The sequence below is a fragment of the Saccopteryx leptura genome, chromosome 2 (assembly GCF_036850995.1).
Source record: "Saccopteryx leptura isolate mSacLep1 chromosome 2, mSacLep1_pri_phased_curated, whole genome shotgun sequence".
NCBI lineage: Eukaryota > Metazoa > Chordata > Mammalia > Chiroptera > Emballonuridae > Saccopteryx > Saccopteryx leptura.
The window spans coordinates 51899547-51914761 of NC_089504.1; the positions used below are offsets into that span (position 1 = coordinate 51899547).

Genomic DNA, 15215 nt, shown 5'->3' on the forward strand with positions numbered 1-15215 from the left:
CTTTCACTCTGTCACACAATTCACCCACCACACACACACTCACAAGGCTAAAAAAAATAAGAGACCTGCCTAAGAAAGCCAGTTGTCACAACACTTGCTTTACATTCCCAGTGAGATGGGGCTGGGAGTGAAAAATACTAAGCCAGCCTGTTGAAATTTACATTGTCTCAAACTATCTGCCTACAAATCAGTTATGAATAAGGAAGGGGAAAATAATCATTTTAAAGGAGAGAAACTTGGCAGACACCACAATAACCTCGTGGTCAAAGTGAAAATCATGAGTGATGATCAACATCAGGCTCCGCCTGATCTGATTTACTGAGAAGAACGCAGCACTTCTCTCGTGTTCTTGCTAAACCTGAACCTAATCATCAGGTTACATGTTCTACAAAATAACTAGTCCGTAATCTTCAAAGACGTTCTAGCTCATGGAAGAAAAAAAATAAAAACAGAAGGAAGTATAACAGAGTACACAAAGGGGACATTAGATGTTCTACAAAATAACTAACCTATAATTTTCAAAGGCATTCTAGTTCATGAAAGAAAAAAAAAGAAAGAAAACAGAAGGAAATATAACAGAGTCCACCAGGGGACTTAAGATGAAACCTAAATGTGATCCTGGTGTAGGAAAGACACAACTGGCAAAATTTGAATAAAATCTGTTCATTAGATAATATTATAATATTGAATTGATATTAATATCCAGAATTTTACCAGAATGTTAACTTCAGCACTTCTGGTTATATTTATATAAAGAATGTCCTTGGATTTAGTAAATATACAATAAAACATTTAAAGGGGCATTGTGTCTATAATTTGCTTCCAGATTTTCAGGAAAAAACTTACATACATCTATACCTATACATATATATGTTTGTGTGCGTGCGTGTGCATGTGCGTGCGTGTGTGTGTGTGTGTAGATATAAGAGAGATAATATGATCAAGAAAATGTGGTAAAATGTAAATGTTTACATTTGGGGAATCTGGAAAGTATATACAGGAATTCTTTGTAACATTTTCACAACTTCTTTGTAAGTAAAAAGTTTTTCAAAAAGAAAAAGAAAAAATTGCCTAACTGGATCTGAGCTTTTTGAGGAGAGAGCTGGAGCGAGAGAAGGAATATAGTGGACCCCATCTCCTCTGCTCCCCCATCCCCAACACTGAGAAGCATTGTAGTGGCCGGGGTTTCCCTGACAGCTACTGTGGGAGGCCCTGCAGTGAGTTCCCCGAGGGTACCACCATATCTCCAAAAGTCCAAAGCATAACATAGGACTTGACATATACAACCAATGAATGAATGAATAGGCCTTAAAAAATATTTGAAAGAAACTGTGGGAAAACCCTAATCTGTGGTACTCTTTCTGCAAAGATGGTAACAACGTGGCCCTCTTGTATAAATGTGTGGGTATGAATGAGGGGCAGGAGGAAAAAGAATGAGGTATAAGATATGGTTCCTCCCTGGGATGTTCTTTTTATTGAAGAGGAAGAGAAACTGACATGTCTGCTAGGGCTGGCCTGAAATTACCCTGCTCCTTTGGGCTGGGTGAGGAAGGGCACACATTCCAGGTACTATGTGTCCCAGCATCTGAGGTCTCTGCTGGATCCTGTATAAGCTATTTAATGCCCTGAAATAAGAAGAAATATAGACCAAGATCCCCCAAGATAAATTTAAAGATTGAATAGCTCCATATTCAGTAAATCTGTCCATCATGAACACAATATATCATTACATTCTGTTCTTCCTAAGCCAACCAGTGCTTAGTTTTTCAAATTTATATTGACTATGCACAAGAGGTCTGAAATTGGAATCATTTTAATTACTAAAGTTCTAGGAAGCTTCAAAAAAGTTACTTAACAGATAAAAAAAAAAACATGACTTTGCCTCAAAAGCTTAGCTATTTCAAGAACATCATAACAGACTTCTTTTTCAAAAACATTTAATTGTGACTAGAGATGTAGGGGGAAAAAATTACAATCCACAGACCACTGGTGTTTAAGTGTTAGGGGAAGTTTGTATAGCCCAGAGAAAATTGGGATCTGTGACAAGTGGGCTTTTTCTTTCCACCACCAAGATACAATTTCACATACTATGTGATAATATTTCAGGAAAATATATCAAACAAGGTGAACCATGGTACATAACAGAGGGCAGAACTCCAGACCTGTAAGCCTGGCTGGCATAGGAATTCAAATAGGGACCTTTTGCTTTAATAAAGAAATGCAATTTTCAATAAATCTGAAGGTAGAGTTGCTTGCTTATTGGTAAGAACTCATTCACCAATTTATTTGAAAATAAGCTCATATGGTAAACCCAAATCATAATGGGGAAAAAAATATCCCTTCCTAGTCAGTAAATAATAAAGTGAGCCCGCAGGGGAACTGGGGCAAGTTGGTGTATCGTTACTCTCTCTTTCTCTTTATCTGCCACATCTGGGAGGCCAAACAGTTCTTTGTCACAGTCAGTCCCTTCCTCTAACTTAATAAGAACAGATGTTGAACTCACACTCAGAGTTTCAGCTGCCAGTTATTAGTATATTTCTCCTTAATAATCTTCAGCTTCCTATCCCAAGTTCAAAGCAGTTCCACTTCTCTAAAACGGAGTGGGCAGACTTGGACATACCATTTCTCCGTCCAGGTTCTCCTGGGGATATGTTGTGTGTAAAGCCCAGAAGGATGTGGAGTAACGACAATGTGTAAGAAAGATACCTGATGAGCCCCTAAGAGCAGGAGCCAGTCCCTATCCCTGCTGTGCTCAGCATCCCTCTTGTCCCAGACGGTCTAGTTCTTGGGCTGCCAACGGCATGTTTCGACCAATGCCAGCTGAAATTGTGAGGATTCATGGTAACCTAAGGGTTTTGGAAGAGATCCTCTTCATGGAGTTCTGATAGAGCCTCAGACTTAAATAACAAGTAGGTAAGAGAGTGTGTGGTATCCTTAATACTTCCATACTTCTCAATCAATCTCTATCACCTGCACACACATTCCTTCTCATTTCTCCATGAGAACCCATACTTTTGATACCCTTGGCTGTTCCACAACTGGAATAATAACGACACTTCAGGAAAAATCAAGCCATTGCCTATTTTTGTCTGAAATGGAAGCAAAGACAATTGGACCAAAGGATAGTATGACAGCTCTTGAAATTTGAGCCTCTATGCTGGTCATCAGTTCCCAGTGTGATATTACCAATGAAAAATGCAGAGACTTTGCCTGTTGGTCCCCACCCAGCTGGTTCTTCTTACCTTTGGTTCCATTGAAATGAAACTGTGCGTTCCTCTGCTCGAGAGAACTGACCTTTTAATCGTCCTGCTATGATAGAAGTGGTAATAGTCCTTCAGGGCCCCAATCTGCAAGCCAGGAGGGAAAGAACAAAAGAGAGAGAGTTAAACTAGGAAGAGTCTTCTGTTTTCCTGTTTTTCATTAAAATAAAAACACCAACAAAAAAGGTCCATAAATTATGCAGTTGCCTGCTCTGCTTAAATGTTACTTGAACCTTGGTGATCACTTTCCAGAAGAGGGACATGTGATATGAAATGGAGTGTCCTTCAGGCAGTGACTGCGGAACTGAAGATTATAATGGGTCAGCTTAGCCTCTCCATATCTCCCTCTTAATGTTTAATTTATATGCAGCATTTTACGTAATTCTATATCAATCTATATCCAAATGTGGGGAAAGAGAAAAAAATCAAATAGCTATCTGGTTATAAAAACACATTGCATTCTGTTTGCTCTGAGAAATGTACAATGAAGGACCTTGTTAGATTATTTATAACATTAATTTGAAACAAGTCCTAAGCAGTTGATCGTTCACAAAGAAAACACTACTCAGTTTGTTTCTTGACTTCAGTAGACAGTATAAATACATAGCAGTGTTTCATTTACTGCAAAAGTAAAAGTTGGATGGCAATTTCTAAAACAAAACAAAGATCATACATCTTACCAATCAACTAAGTTTCCTGTGTAAAAACAGTTCAAGCCACTTTATCTTTTACACATTAGTCTTCTTATTTGTGTACCCCTTCTTTAGTTAAACACAGTTCTGTTCAGGATAGCTTTGAAAGTAAGCCCCTGTCCACTTTAGGAAAACAAATGGACAAAATCCCAAACAATCATACTCTCTTGGCAGATTAGAAAATGTGGATCACACCATGGAAACTGAACAATACAACAAACGAAGACAGGAGAGCTTGGTTCTAGGTCCAGCTGACACTCACCAGGGGTGGTTTCTTGGCTAAACCACATACACTTAGTATTTCTCAGTTTCCATTTCTATAAAATTGGACTTTGGGCTAGTTAATTTCTAAGATCACTGCAGCTCTCATATTCCCTTCTTTGACGCTGACACTTTCTTTGCTTTGGGCAAATATTGAATATATATAGCGGCTCTTTCTCCAAAACACCATGGTTTTGCCCTAGAAAATGACCATCATCAGGATGTTTTCCAATTGGGGCAATTCAAAAGTTGGGCTTTCCTATTTGAAGAAAAAAAACGTCATTGGCCCAGCTTAATTTTTCCAGATAAAAGGTTTATTTCTTATTCCTATCTTTCCACCTCAGTCATTGCCCACCCCTTCCAATAAGGACAATCAGCCGAATGTCTGTGCCATTTACGAGTCATCTCCTCACTGGGACTTCAGGCACTAATTCAATGTCCCTAATCCTCATTACATTTGAAGGTCTGAAGTCTCACATTTTTTTTATTCAAGTGGAAACTGCCTAGATGTACACGGAAAAGATCCTAGACTCTGAAAACAATATGAAACAAAGACAAGGAAATCTCAGCTCAAACCTCTCATTTCAGTGATCCTAAGTTATGAAACAGCAGCAAACAATGAGGAAGAGGGCACCAATGCCAGCCCCAGTCTCCAAGAGGCTTTCAAGGAGGGATTTGCAGGCCAATGTTAAGACTACAGAAGACTAAGTGTCAAAGTCAAGGGAGCGTATAATCCTTTATAAGAAAATCTTAAAATCCTAAGAAGCTTAGAGTTTTCACCTCATGTAGTTTTTGTCAGGAGTACTCCTTGGGAAAATACAGTAGTTCTTGTGAAAAGGAACTTGGATTCACTGAGGGAGAACTTGACCCTACACCTATCACCAGTGTGAAAACTGCCACTGTGTTTAAGATCATGTCCGCTCAAAGTGGGACCTCTTTGATTATAGGAAATGAGTCAATTCAACTTAACTATTCAGTTCAAACTAATAGATGAAATACACAACGAAGATATATATATATATATATATATATATATATATATATATATCCTTTGTGGCCTCATTGGTAGGCACTGGAATCCTGACCTAATGTGTATAGGAAGGTAGAAAACAGAACCCTTATCCTGACTTAACTTGCTCTGAAATCTTGGATACATCACTTAAATTCCTTCGGCCACGGTTTCCTAAAATGTGAAATAAAAAGGACACAGCAGGTATAGCGCACAGAGACTGGGTATCAGAGTCAAATAGGGAATAGTAATTTTTATGAGTTAGTCGAGTTATAAGGACTGCATGTAGTAACAGGTGAACTGCCTGGTTGAGTTACTGGCTGATACAAATTAAATGTGAGAAGGTTACTCGTTTCCCTTATAAATGTCACCTCCAATCTCTAGTTAATCCCTCACCCCTATTCCTTGGTTAGGACTCCTCTTGGCCTACCCTGGTGTCACCTCTTTACTTCCTTTATTTCACTGGCAAAAGTCAAAAGGGTCAGTGACATGCTATTGGCAAGGATGTAGGCACAAATGCAGCTTACAGGATTGGTGAAGAGCATAACCTGGGACAAGAGGTGTGAGAACAAGTAGTAACACCAGTAAAATTATAAACAGTAACTAACCTTTGGCTCACCCTTTCCACATCTAAACATTTATTCTACAAATATAGTCATTCACGTACAAGAATAGATGTTAGAGCAAATTTTGTAAAAGTTTTTTTTTAAATGCAAAAAACCTAGTTGCCATCAATAGTTGACTAGATCTACACGAACTAAGATGGATTGGTCTCCAATACTATGAGTAAATAATAAATAAATATAGGTGCAGAACAGAGGTGTAATCCGACCTAAGTTTTATAAGAGAAAAAGGGAAAGAATCTATATTACATTTTTGCTTCTATGCACAGGATATTTTGCTTCTATGCACAGAAGAACACCTGGGAAACTGAAAAGAGGAACTTTCTTTTGTTTGTATGCATGCATTATTTTTTAAATTAAACTAATTGAGATGAAATAAATAAACAAATGAATGACAGAGCACACATAAAATCCTACCCCACTCTTACTGGGGCAAATATGCTCCCAAAATTTATAGAACTGGCACTAGGCCACATCTATTCAGGCCGCTAAATCCCAACAGCAGGAGGCTCTACTGTCTCTCCATCACTCAGGGATTCTGTTTCCTCTATGGAGCTGTGGAATGACATTCAATGATTGATGCCTCATTTACCGAATGCCTACCCTGTCCCAAGCATCTTGCTGGTCTTCTGCATGTTATCATATTTATGTAACTTCATTGCCCCAAGAGCCATAGAAAATACATATCATTACCTTCAATTTGATAATAGAAGGCTACTGAGGCTCTGAAAGTGCCCAAATATACAAGGCTAATATTGGGAGGTAGTAAAATGTAAATCTCTGTTGAATGTCTAGTGTCAGGGTGAATTTAGTTAAGTTTCATGGTGCATCCTATAAATGGACTCAAAAGAGACATTCCTACATCCTTCTGGTGAGTCTTCCCATGACACAGAGCTAAAAAGCAAACCTCAGTGAAGCTAAGGTTCTGAATATGACTAAGGTTTTACCAATCAAAGGCAGACTACAGTGTCATGGGACCTGCTCTTGGAGGCATGTATATGTTTAATGGTGGTTGTGGCATAGGTCTTATTAGCGTCTGGTTGCTAGCTTTCTGGGCATCCAATTACACATTCTGTTTTGTTGGTAAACTGGTAAGAGATTGTAAAGATCTACAGAAACAACAGAGGGTAGCTTCCTTATTCCTCAGCTTGGACTTCTTGATTGATTCTACAAGCTATTTATACCGAGTGCCTTTCAAAGTATGCCAAGTAGTAGATTTGAATATCCAAAACTGGATAGGTTAGACCTTCTGAAAAATTAGCTATGCATTTTCACAATCTTGTACAACTTAAAGATCCTCAAAGTTATATACCTCTTGAGTCATGGGCTATAGGCACCAGTGGGCCACAGGCTACTGGACATGTCTGTTGTGACATCTGCTTTGATGACTACACTGGCTTCTCGTCTTCTCAGAACCATTTGCACCACTGTCCCGCTCACATCTCTTTTCTACACAGTAGCCAAAATAAGGTTACAAAATTTAGCTATGTCACATGTCACACCCCTGGCTAAAATCCTTTTATGGCTTTCCTTTGCTCTTAAAATAAATAGTAATAGTTAACATTTCCTATTACTTATTAATATACTCTTAAAAGTAAATCAGAATAATACCATATCAACATTTATGCTGTGCCAGGAACTATCTCTACGCTCTACCAAATGAGATAAAGACCGCTCTACTAAATAAAGACCATCGTCCTACTCTGACCTCCAGACCCTGCATGATCTGGCTCAGCCTCCCTTTCCAACATCTTCTAAAATCAGACCTGCTCCCAATGCTCTGAACGCCAGCTGCCATTGTCTCTTTCAGCTACTGGACTGTCGTGTCAGTGGCTTCCTTTACCTACAGAACCTTCTCCTACATCTACCGGTTCTACCTTGCTTCCTCTTCCTCATCCTTTATGCCTCCAGTAGGAATTCTTCAAAACGTCCCAGGCCAGGTCAGGTTCCTTTATTAAATCATCTCACAGATCACTGTAGCTATATACTTTGATTAGCACAAGTACAGTATTTGTTTAATGTCTGTGTCCCTAATTGCATGCCCCAATAAAGCAGGGGCAAATCTGTTTTGTTCACTTTGTTCCCAGCTCCTAGTACATGGCTTCACACACAGTAGGTTCAGAGAAAAGACTGCTGAATGAATAATATGCAAATCAGATTCCTTGAACTGCTAAAATTGCATATATTAGAGCTATATGTGATTCAAATTCTCTAGAATGAGTATCACAAAACCAAAGTTAATTTTGGCAAAACTAGTTGAATTCTGGCTTAACTGAAATACCGGTTGTCTAAGCTTGCAGTTCTGAAGGTTATAGGCTGAGACATCTTTGCTTTTATTTTGCAAGACAATAGCTAAGGAGTAGTGTGCATCAGATCAATTATTCTACCTCCTACAAACAAAATAATCTGTCACCTCCCAGGATTTTATAATATATATATATATATATGCATGTTTATGTCTCTCATCTATTAATATGCATGTCCCTCATTGGTAAAAATTGTGTCTTTTATATTCTTTCAACAGCAGTGAGGAGCATGCTGAGGTCATTTAATAAACATTAAGAAGAAAAATGTCACTATATGTTGGCAGTTACTCAAAAGAAAGACAGTGTATAAAAACGGAGCAGTAATATTATCTATAAGCAGGCATCCATCTAGCTCCTGCAGGGTAATGTAAAACAAAAGATGACTGTGTTTATATGTTATGCAATAGCAACAGGGACTAAACAAGGAACAATATATAGCTAACTTAGGGACATTTGATAATAAATCAGGAACCACAGGAATATATGAAGTATAAAATCAATAGCAGCTAAATCAAAGCTTGACCTTTTCCTTAATAACACATTAAGGAAGGAAAATAATTCCTTCCCTATTGGTCCTCTTAAGCTCCTCTTCTGTACAATGATGTAAAAACACTCTTCCCTGCCTCACAACACACCTCTACACACAATACTAAGTTAATGAATTTCATCTTTCATTTCCAATTCTGTCAAGTTTTTTGTGCTATTTCTTCTTTTGTGATAGCCTCTCAGCCTTGCACCCAAACTCTTCTTATCACTACCCCTTCTCAGACCAAATCATGTTCTTAGATAAGGCTTTTTTTAATAAGCTACTTTATACTAAGGTGTAAATGACTGGTGACACTCAATGTCTTTATTCTTCCAGAGACAACTACACATGATCCAAAAATTAGAACTCCAGTCAAATAAATTAGTCCATAGTGCATGTAATTTCAAAAAAAAAAAAAAAAAAAAAAAAACCCAATCATTGGAGGGTTTTTGTTTTTGTGTTTTTTTCCTGGCAATGGGAGAGAACCTTCCCTGTGTTCCTAGATTCTTTTGTCAAAACGGAGTTACTGACTTCTGAGCAGAGGGTAGGAGCCAGAAGACCTGCATTTGACACTGGCTTTGCCCTTGATAAGAAGCTATGTGGCCTTTCAGAATTCATTCCCCACCAACAGTCTCTCCTGTGCTTGCAGCTAAAACTCCAGGCATATAGTTTGAAACTTGTATATAGTTCTGTGGGGTTACCAATCATGCCAGTTTGCCCAGGAGACACAGGCCTTTTCATTACTCTAACTGGGGCAGTCCCAGGCCAAGTGAGACACTTAGTCACCCTGGTAATGACGTGCCCCATCACGAGCACTGTGGCCACTTCAATGAATCTGTCAGTTTTCTCAGGCTGCTTGTCTGTCTTGTTTTCCCTCTTACACTCTCCAGCTTACAGAGGTCTCCAAATTCTGTATTCCTTTTTGAAAAGTTATTTACCATTTAGCCCTGGCCAGTTGGCTCAGCGGTAGAGTGATGGCCTGGCGTGCGGGGGATCCGGGTTCGATTCCCGGCCAGGGCACATAGGAGAAGCGCCCATTTGCTTCTCCACACCCCCCTCTTCCTCTCTGTCTTTCTCTTCCCCTCCCGCAGCCAAGGCTCCATTGGAGCAAAGATGGCCCGGGTGCTGGGGATGGCTCCTTGGCCTCTGCCCCAGGCGCTAGAGTGGCTCTGGTCCAGGCAGAGCAATGCCCCAGAGGGGCAGAGCATCGCCCCCTGGTGGGCAGAGCGTCGCCCCTGGTGGGCGTGCCGGGTGGATCCCGGTCGGGCGCATGCAGGAGTCTGTCTGACTGTCTCTCCCCATTTCCAGCTTCAGAAAAATACAAAAAAAAAAAAAGTTATTTACCATTTAACGGACAAAAATCTAAATATATGTCTTACAGAGGAACATATACAGACGGCCAATAAGCACGTGAAAAGACAGACACTCAACTAAAAATTAAAATCATAATAGTACTAGAACACACCAGAATTATCTAAATTTAAAAGACTCACAGTGCCAAGTTGTAATGAGCTTGTGGAGCATCAGGGCTCTTATACTTTGCTAGTGAAAGTACAAAAATGGTTTAGTGTCTTTGGAAAGTCATTTAGTAATTTCTTAAGAAACATACATCTTCCTCATAACCCAGACATTTCATTTCTAAGTATTTACCCAGAAGAAATGAAAACCTATTTCCAAACAAAATCTCATACACAGATGTTCATACTAGCTTCCTTAATAACAGCCCCACACTGGAAACAGTGCAAATGTCCATCAACAGGTGAATGCATAAATAAATTATGGTATATTCATATAATGGAATGCCCCACAATAAGAAGGAACAAACTACTAGTATATATACATATATAAGATGAATGAAATTTCAAATCAACATTCTGACACAAAAAAGTACATACTGGAAGATTCCATTGATATGAATTCTAGGACAGTTAATCTACAGTGACAGAAAACAAACCTGTGATAACCCGGGCATGGAGCGGGGACTGCCTGAGAAAAGCCAGAAACACAGAGTGCTGGGAACGTTCTGTACCTCGACCAGGGGAACTGCATTGGTGGTAAGGGCTTAGGTGTGCTGGAACCAGCTCATCACAGGCTTGTAAAATCCAATTCTACCTTTTCCCAACACCCTGTTCCATGATATCCCATTGATTAAAATCAATAATGAAAGTATATACACATCAGGAAAAACTGGCAAAAGCCACAAATTAGGGCTTCTTTTTTCCCTGAGGAGTCACTTGTTTAGTATTTAGCAGCACACCATGGGATATATATATTTGTCAACACTCACCCTACCTTATACAAAAATGGCTGTATTTGGAGGGATGTAAATTATACCTCAATAACAGTGATTTCAAAACATATAAATTCCCCTCTTCTGATTGCTGATGCACCCCCAGCAACTGTAGGAAGACCTAGAGACTGGGAAACGCAAAAACCCAGATACCTGGGGTTGGTATCTACCTTTCAGCTCCCCCCTTCACACCCTCTCAGGGGAGGGAAGAACCAAGTCACCAGGACCATCCCTCTGACTGACCAACCTCTTACCAATGCCCAAGCTGGCACATTCCAAACTTCCACCTGTGAAATTCACTTAGACAATTACAGAGGCAGAGCTGGATATACTGTTTTCCCTTCATTCAAGTTTTAAGCGGTCTTCCTTCTTTGTGCTTCCCTGAGAATGTTTAAACAATTGTAATTGTATTTGCCTTCTGTGTTCCAGACTTTATAACATTCAAAGGAGACCCAAAGGGATGGTGGCCATGACTGCTCTCCTGAGTGTTACCAAGAACACTCTCAACCTTGGGGCCTTTGCACGTGCTTTTCTTCTCTCTGAAATGCTCTTCTAGAAATGTCTATGACTCACTTCCTCACTGCTTTGGGGATCATAGCTCAAATGCCACCTTCTCAAGGAGGCAATTTTAAATTGCCATTGCCCCCTCTGGCAAACCCCATTCCCCCTTCTCCTGATTTATTTTTCTCCTCAACACTTATCATCACTTAACATATTATAGATTCTCTTCATTACCCCATTCACTGCTTGTCTTCTCTCACTAGACTATAACTCCATAAAGGCAGAGGTTTCTGTTTTTACTGTTGGATTAGCCTTTGCTCTTATTACCAGGACCAGGCAGACCCAATAAATATGCAGAATAAATGAATGAGTGAAAGGTCCCACCCTTGAAAAAAGTCAAAGCAACAGTGAGCATGTTTCTAAACCTTAGGGAGGGGATCTTGCTTATCTCTTTATAACCCTTTCATTGATATAACATTGAAATATAATGTATCACGTGCTTTATATTTAATTAATGTTGAATGAATGAATGAAATGATCATATATGTAAACATATCTGAAAATTGAGAATTTACCACCAATAACCACATAATCACCAAAATCTGCCTTTGTAATTTTTAGTTCCCTCCTTTGTTCTATCATAGTCCATGACCTCTTAGAATCACTGAACAAAGTGACATTTATAACAAAGATGCTATAACAAGGTTGTTGAAGTAGTTTTAAAATGTTACATTAGAAGGCAAGGAAACGCAGACATCTGATGAACTGCTGACATTTATGGAGCACAAACTAAGAGCCAGGTATTACTGATTTGCATTTTTACAACAGTATGAAGCAGGTATCATTATTGCCATTTTAGACACAAGACAGCAGAAAATCACAAGGTTTAAGACCTTGCACCAGTTGGCTGACAGCTATGGGGGTGTTGGCAGGGCGTGAGGGGCCTAGGCCAGGGAAGAGAAGGGATAGAGCAAAAAAGGACAAAGATAAAAACAACGCATGGGCGCGGGCAACAATGTGGTGATTGCTTGGAGGAAGGTAGGTGGAGAAAGGTATGGGGCATAAATGGTGATGGACGAAGACTTGACATGGGGCAGGTAGTGAACACATGATACAGTGTACAGAGATGTGTTGTAGAATGGACACCTGAAACCTCTGTAATTAGGTTCTTAGTGTCACCTTAAAAAATTCAATTAAAAAAAAGAAAGAGAGGAAGGGAAGGAGGAAGGGAGGGAAGGAAAGAACTTGCCTTGGGCCACACAGCTAGCAAAGGATGAAGCTCAGGGTGATTCCAAATGGCCTAACTCCAGAGCATATGTTCCTCACTACTCTAAAAGATGCTAAAAACGAACAGTTTCTCAGGAAGAACTTAAAACCACAGCTACCCAGAGGTCTCCATTATCCAACAGACTGTTCTCCTAAGAGTTGTACAGAGGAGCTGTTTTCTGGGAACACTTCTGTCTACATTCAGCAGATGCAAAAAAATGAAAGTGCTGACAAGCATCTGAGAGTGAGAGAGAGCTCATTCCTGTCCTCATAGGGGCAAGAAACCCAGTCCCTACTTCCAGTTCTGCAACTGACCCCAGGGAATTTCCACTAGTGTTTTCATGTCAGTAAGACAAGTATCTGCAAGGCACACTTTCACAGCAAAATTCAAGGGACCTTATAAGTTAAATATCTGGCACCAAACATCTTAGATGGTACCGCGCTGGGCCATGGAATACGACCGAATGACATGAAGAATACCTCCCATAGACTAGTTTCCAGTCAGTTGCTTAGAGAATACTTGTGATTTCTTTTGTTCCAAATTCTTTCAGATTCAGGCTCAGCATTTGAGCTCTTCAGAGAATGCCATTAGAGTCCATGAATTTCAGTGCAAAAGCATGATATTTTTCTTTAAAAAATCAGTATGCTAAAGAAAAATATATATATAATCTCTATGATATCAAAGGCAACTTTCTAAGATAGGATGGGTATGGGAGGCAGAAAAGTGCCCCCTCCATACACACAAATGTTCACATCCCCAGAACCAGTGACGATCTTACCTTCTATGGTGACTTACATGGTGAAAGAGACTTTGTAGTTGTGATTAAATTAAGGATTTGAGATAGAGAAGTTATCCTAGATTATATAAGTGGCCTCAATGTAATCAATGACAGGGGCCCTTATAGAAGGTAGAGAGCAAAATTGGAGATGTGATGACAGAAGCAGAGGTCAGAGAGAGAGAGAGAGATATGCAAGCAGTGATCAGACAGGGAGAGAAAGAGAAGTTTAAAGGCTATGCTACTGGCTCTGACTGATGGAAGGGGCCACAAAGCAAGGAATGCGGACATCCTCTAGAAGCTAGAGAAACCAAGGCAATGAAGACTCCCCTAGAATCTACAGAAGGAACCCAGCCTTGCTTACACTGATTTTAGGCTAGGACTTTTGGCCTTAGAACCATCAAATAATATATTTGTGTTGTTTTAAGTTTGTGATTATTTGTTAAAGAAGGAATGGGACACCAAGACAACGTAGAACGAGCACCTCAGTAGATATATATATGACAAGCAAAGAAAATGAAATTAGACTCTTTGTATTTGGAGCCTCTTTATTCTTCATAATTTTCAAGGCTCTCTGGGTATACAGCTATCAATTTCCAAACAGCTCTACTAATATAATGATAGTGTTTAATACTTCCGAATAGCTGTACAAAAACAATAATCATGTTGAATATTGGCCAGGCACTCTTCTAAGCACCTTGTTAGCATTATCTTGCTAAACAATATAATCTTGTTTAATCCTCAAAACAAAATGAAGTCCAAGACTGAGCAACTTGCCCAGCACAACAGAACTAGTAAATGGCTTGCCCATTCAAAGCTGTAATGTGTTAATACCGCTGATAACCAATGCTACCATTTGATGCTTTCTTACGTTGTATCTAAACTTTCCAACAACACAGCAAATGAAGAAGAATTACTCTAATTTTATGGACAAGAAAACTGAGTCTAAACCTGAGAGAGGTTAAATAATATGCCAATGTGAGGAAGTGTCAGAGTCAAGATTTGAAACCAGGTCAGTCTGACTCAACACCTAAGCTTTTTTTTTTTTTTACATCTAAGCTTTTTCAGTCACAGCACTTTGGTTTCATGTAAAAGTTATTCAAAGTGTTCTGTAGTGCCACATGCAATTATGTTGGCATACTCAAATACCACCACCTATTCCACTTTCCTGCCCTCGCCAATATGAGGCCTTATTATTTTATTCTAAAGCTACCTGATCAGCAGCGTGTAGGAGAATCTAGGTCCCTGTAGTTTATTTTAAAAACAATGAATCAAAAACACCTTGACTACAATTTCTGAGAAAGCAAGAAACAGATACAACAATTTCAGAAAGGAAACATAAAACACAGCAAATAAAGCAAGCACTGAATATTCCCAGGTTCAAGTGAAAAATCTCTAGTCTGCCCCACTTCATGGCATATAAGATTTGCCTCAAAGCAAACCACAGAATCTCAGTGTTGGAAAAGATAAAGAGGCCTGGCCAGTTGGCTCAGCAGTAGAGCATCGGCCTGGCGTGCGAGGGACCCAGGTTCAATTCCCGGCCAGGGCACATAGGAGAAGCACCCATTTCCTTCTCCACCCCCCCCTCCTTCCTCTCTGTCTCTCTCTTCCCCTCCCGCAGCCAAGGCTCCATTGGAGCAAAGATGGCCCGGGCGCTGGGGATGGCTCCTTGGCCTCTGCCCCAGGCGCTAGAGTGGCTCTGGTC

The 15215-nt window shown here is 39.8% G+C and overlaps 1 protein-coding gene across 4 annotated transcripts in view; it reads right to left on the reverse strand.

The window, feature by feature from the left end:
• The window catches only part of PCSK5 (proprotein convertase subtilisin/kexin type 5), a 449146-nt gene that overhangs the window by 404205 nt on the left and 29726 nt on the right, over nt 1-15215 (reverse strand). For all 4 annotated transcript variants that reach the window (XM_066367966.1, XM_066367965.1, XM_066367968.1 and 1 more), the window contains exon 2: nt 3243-3347. In XM_066367966.1, the coding sequence (XP_066224063.1) occupies nt 3243-3347 (105 nt within the window). The remainder of the gene's footprint in view (nt 1-3242; nt 3348-15215) is intronic.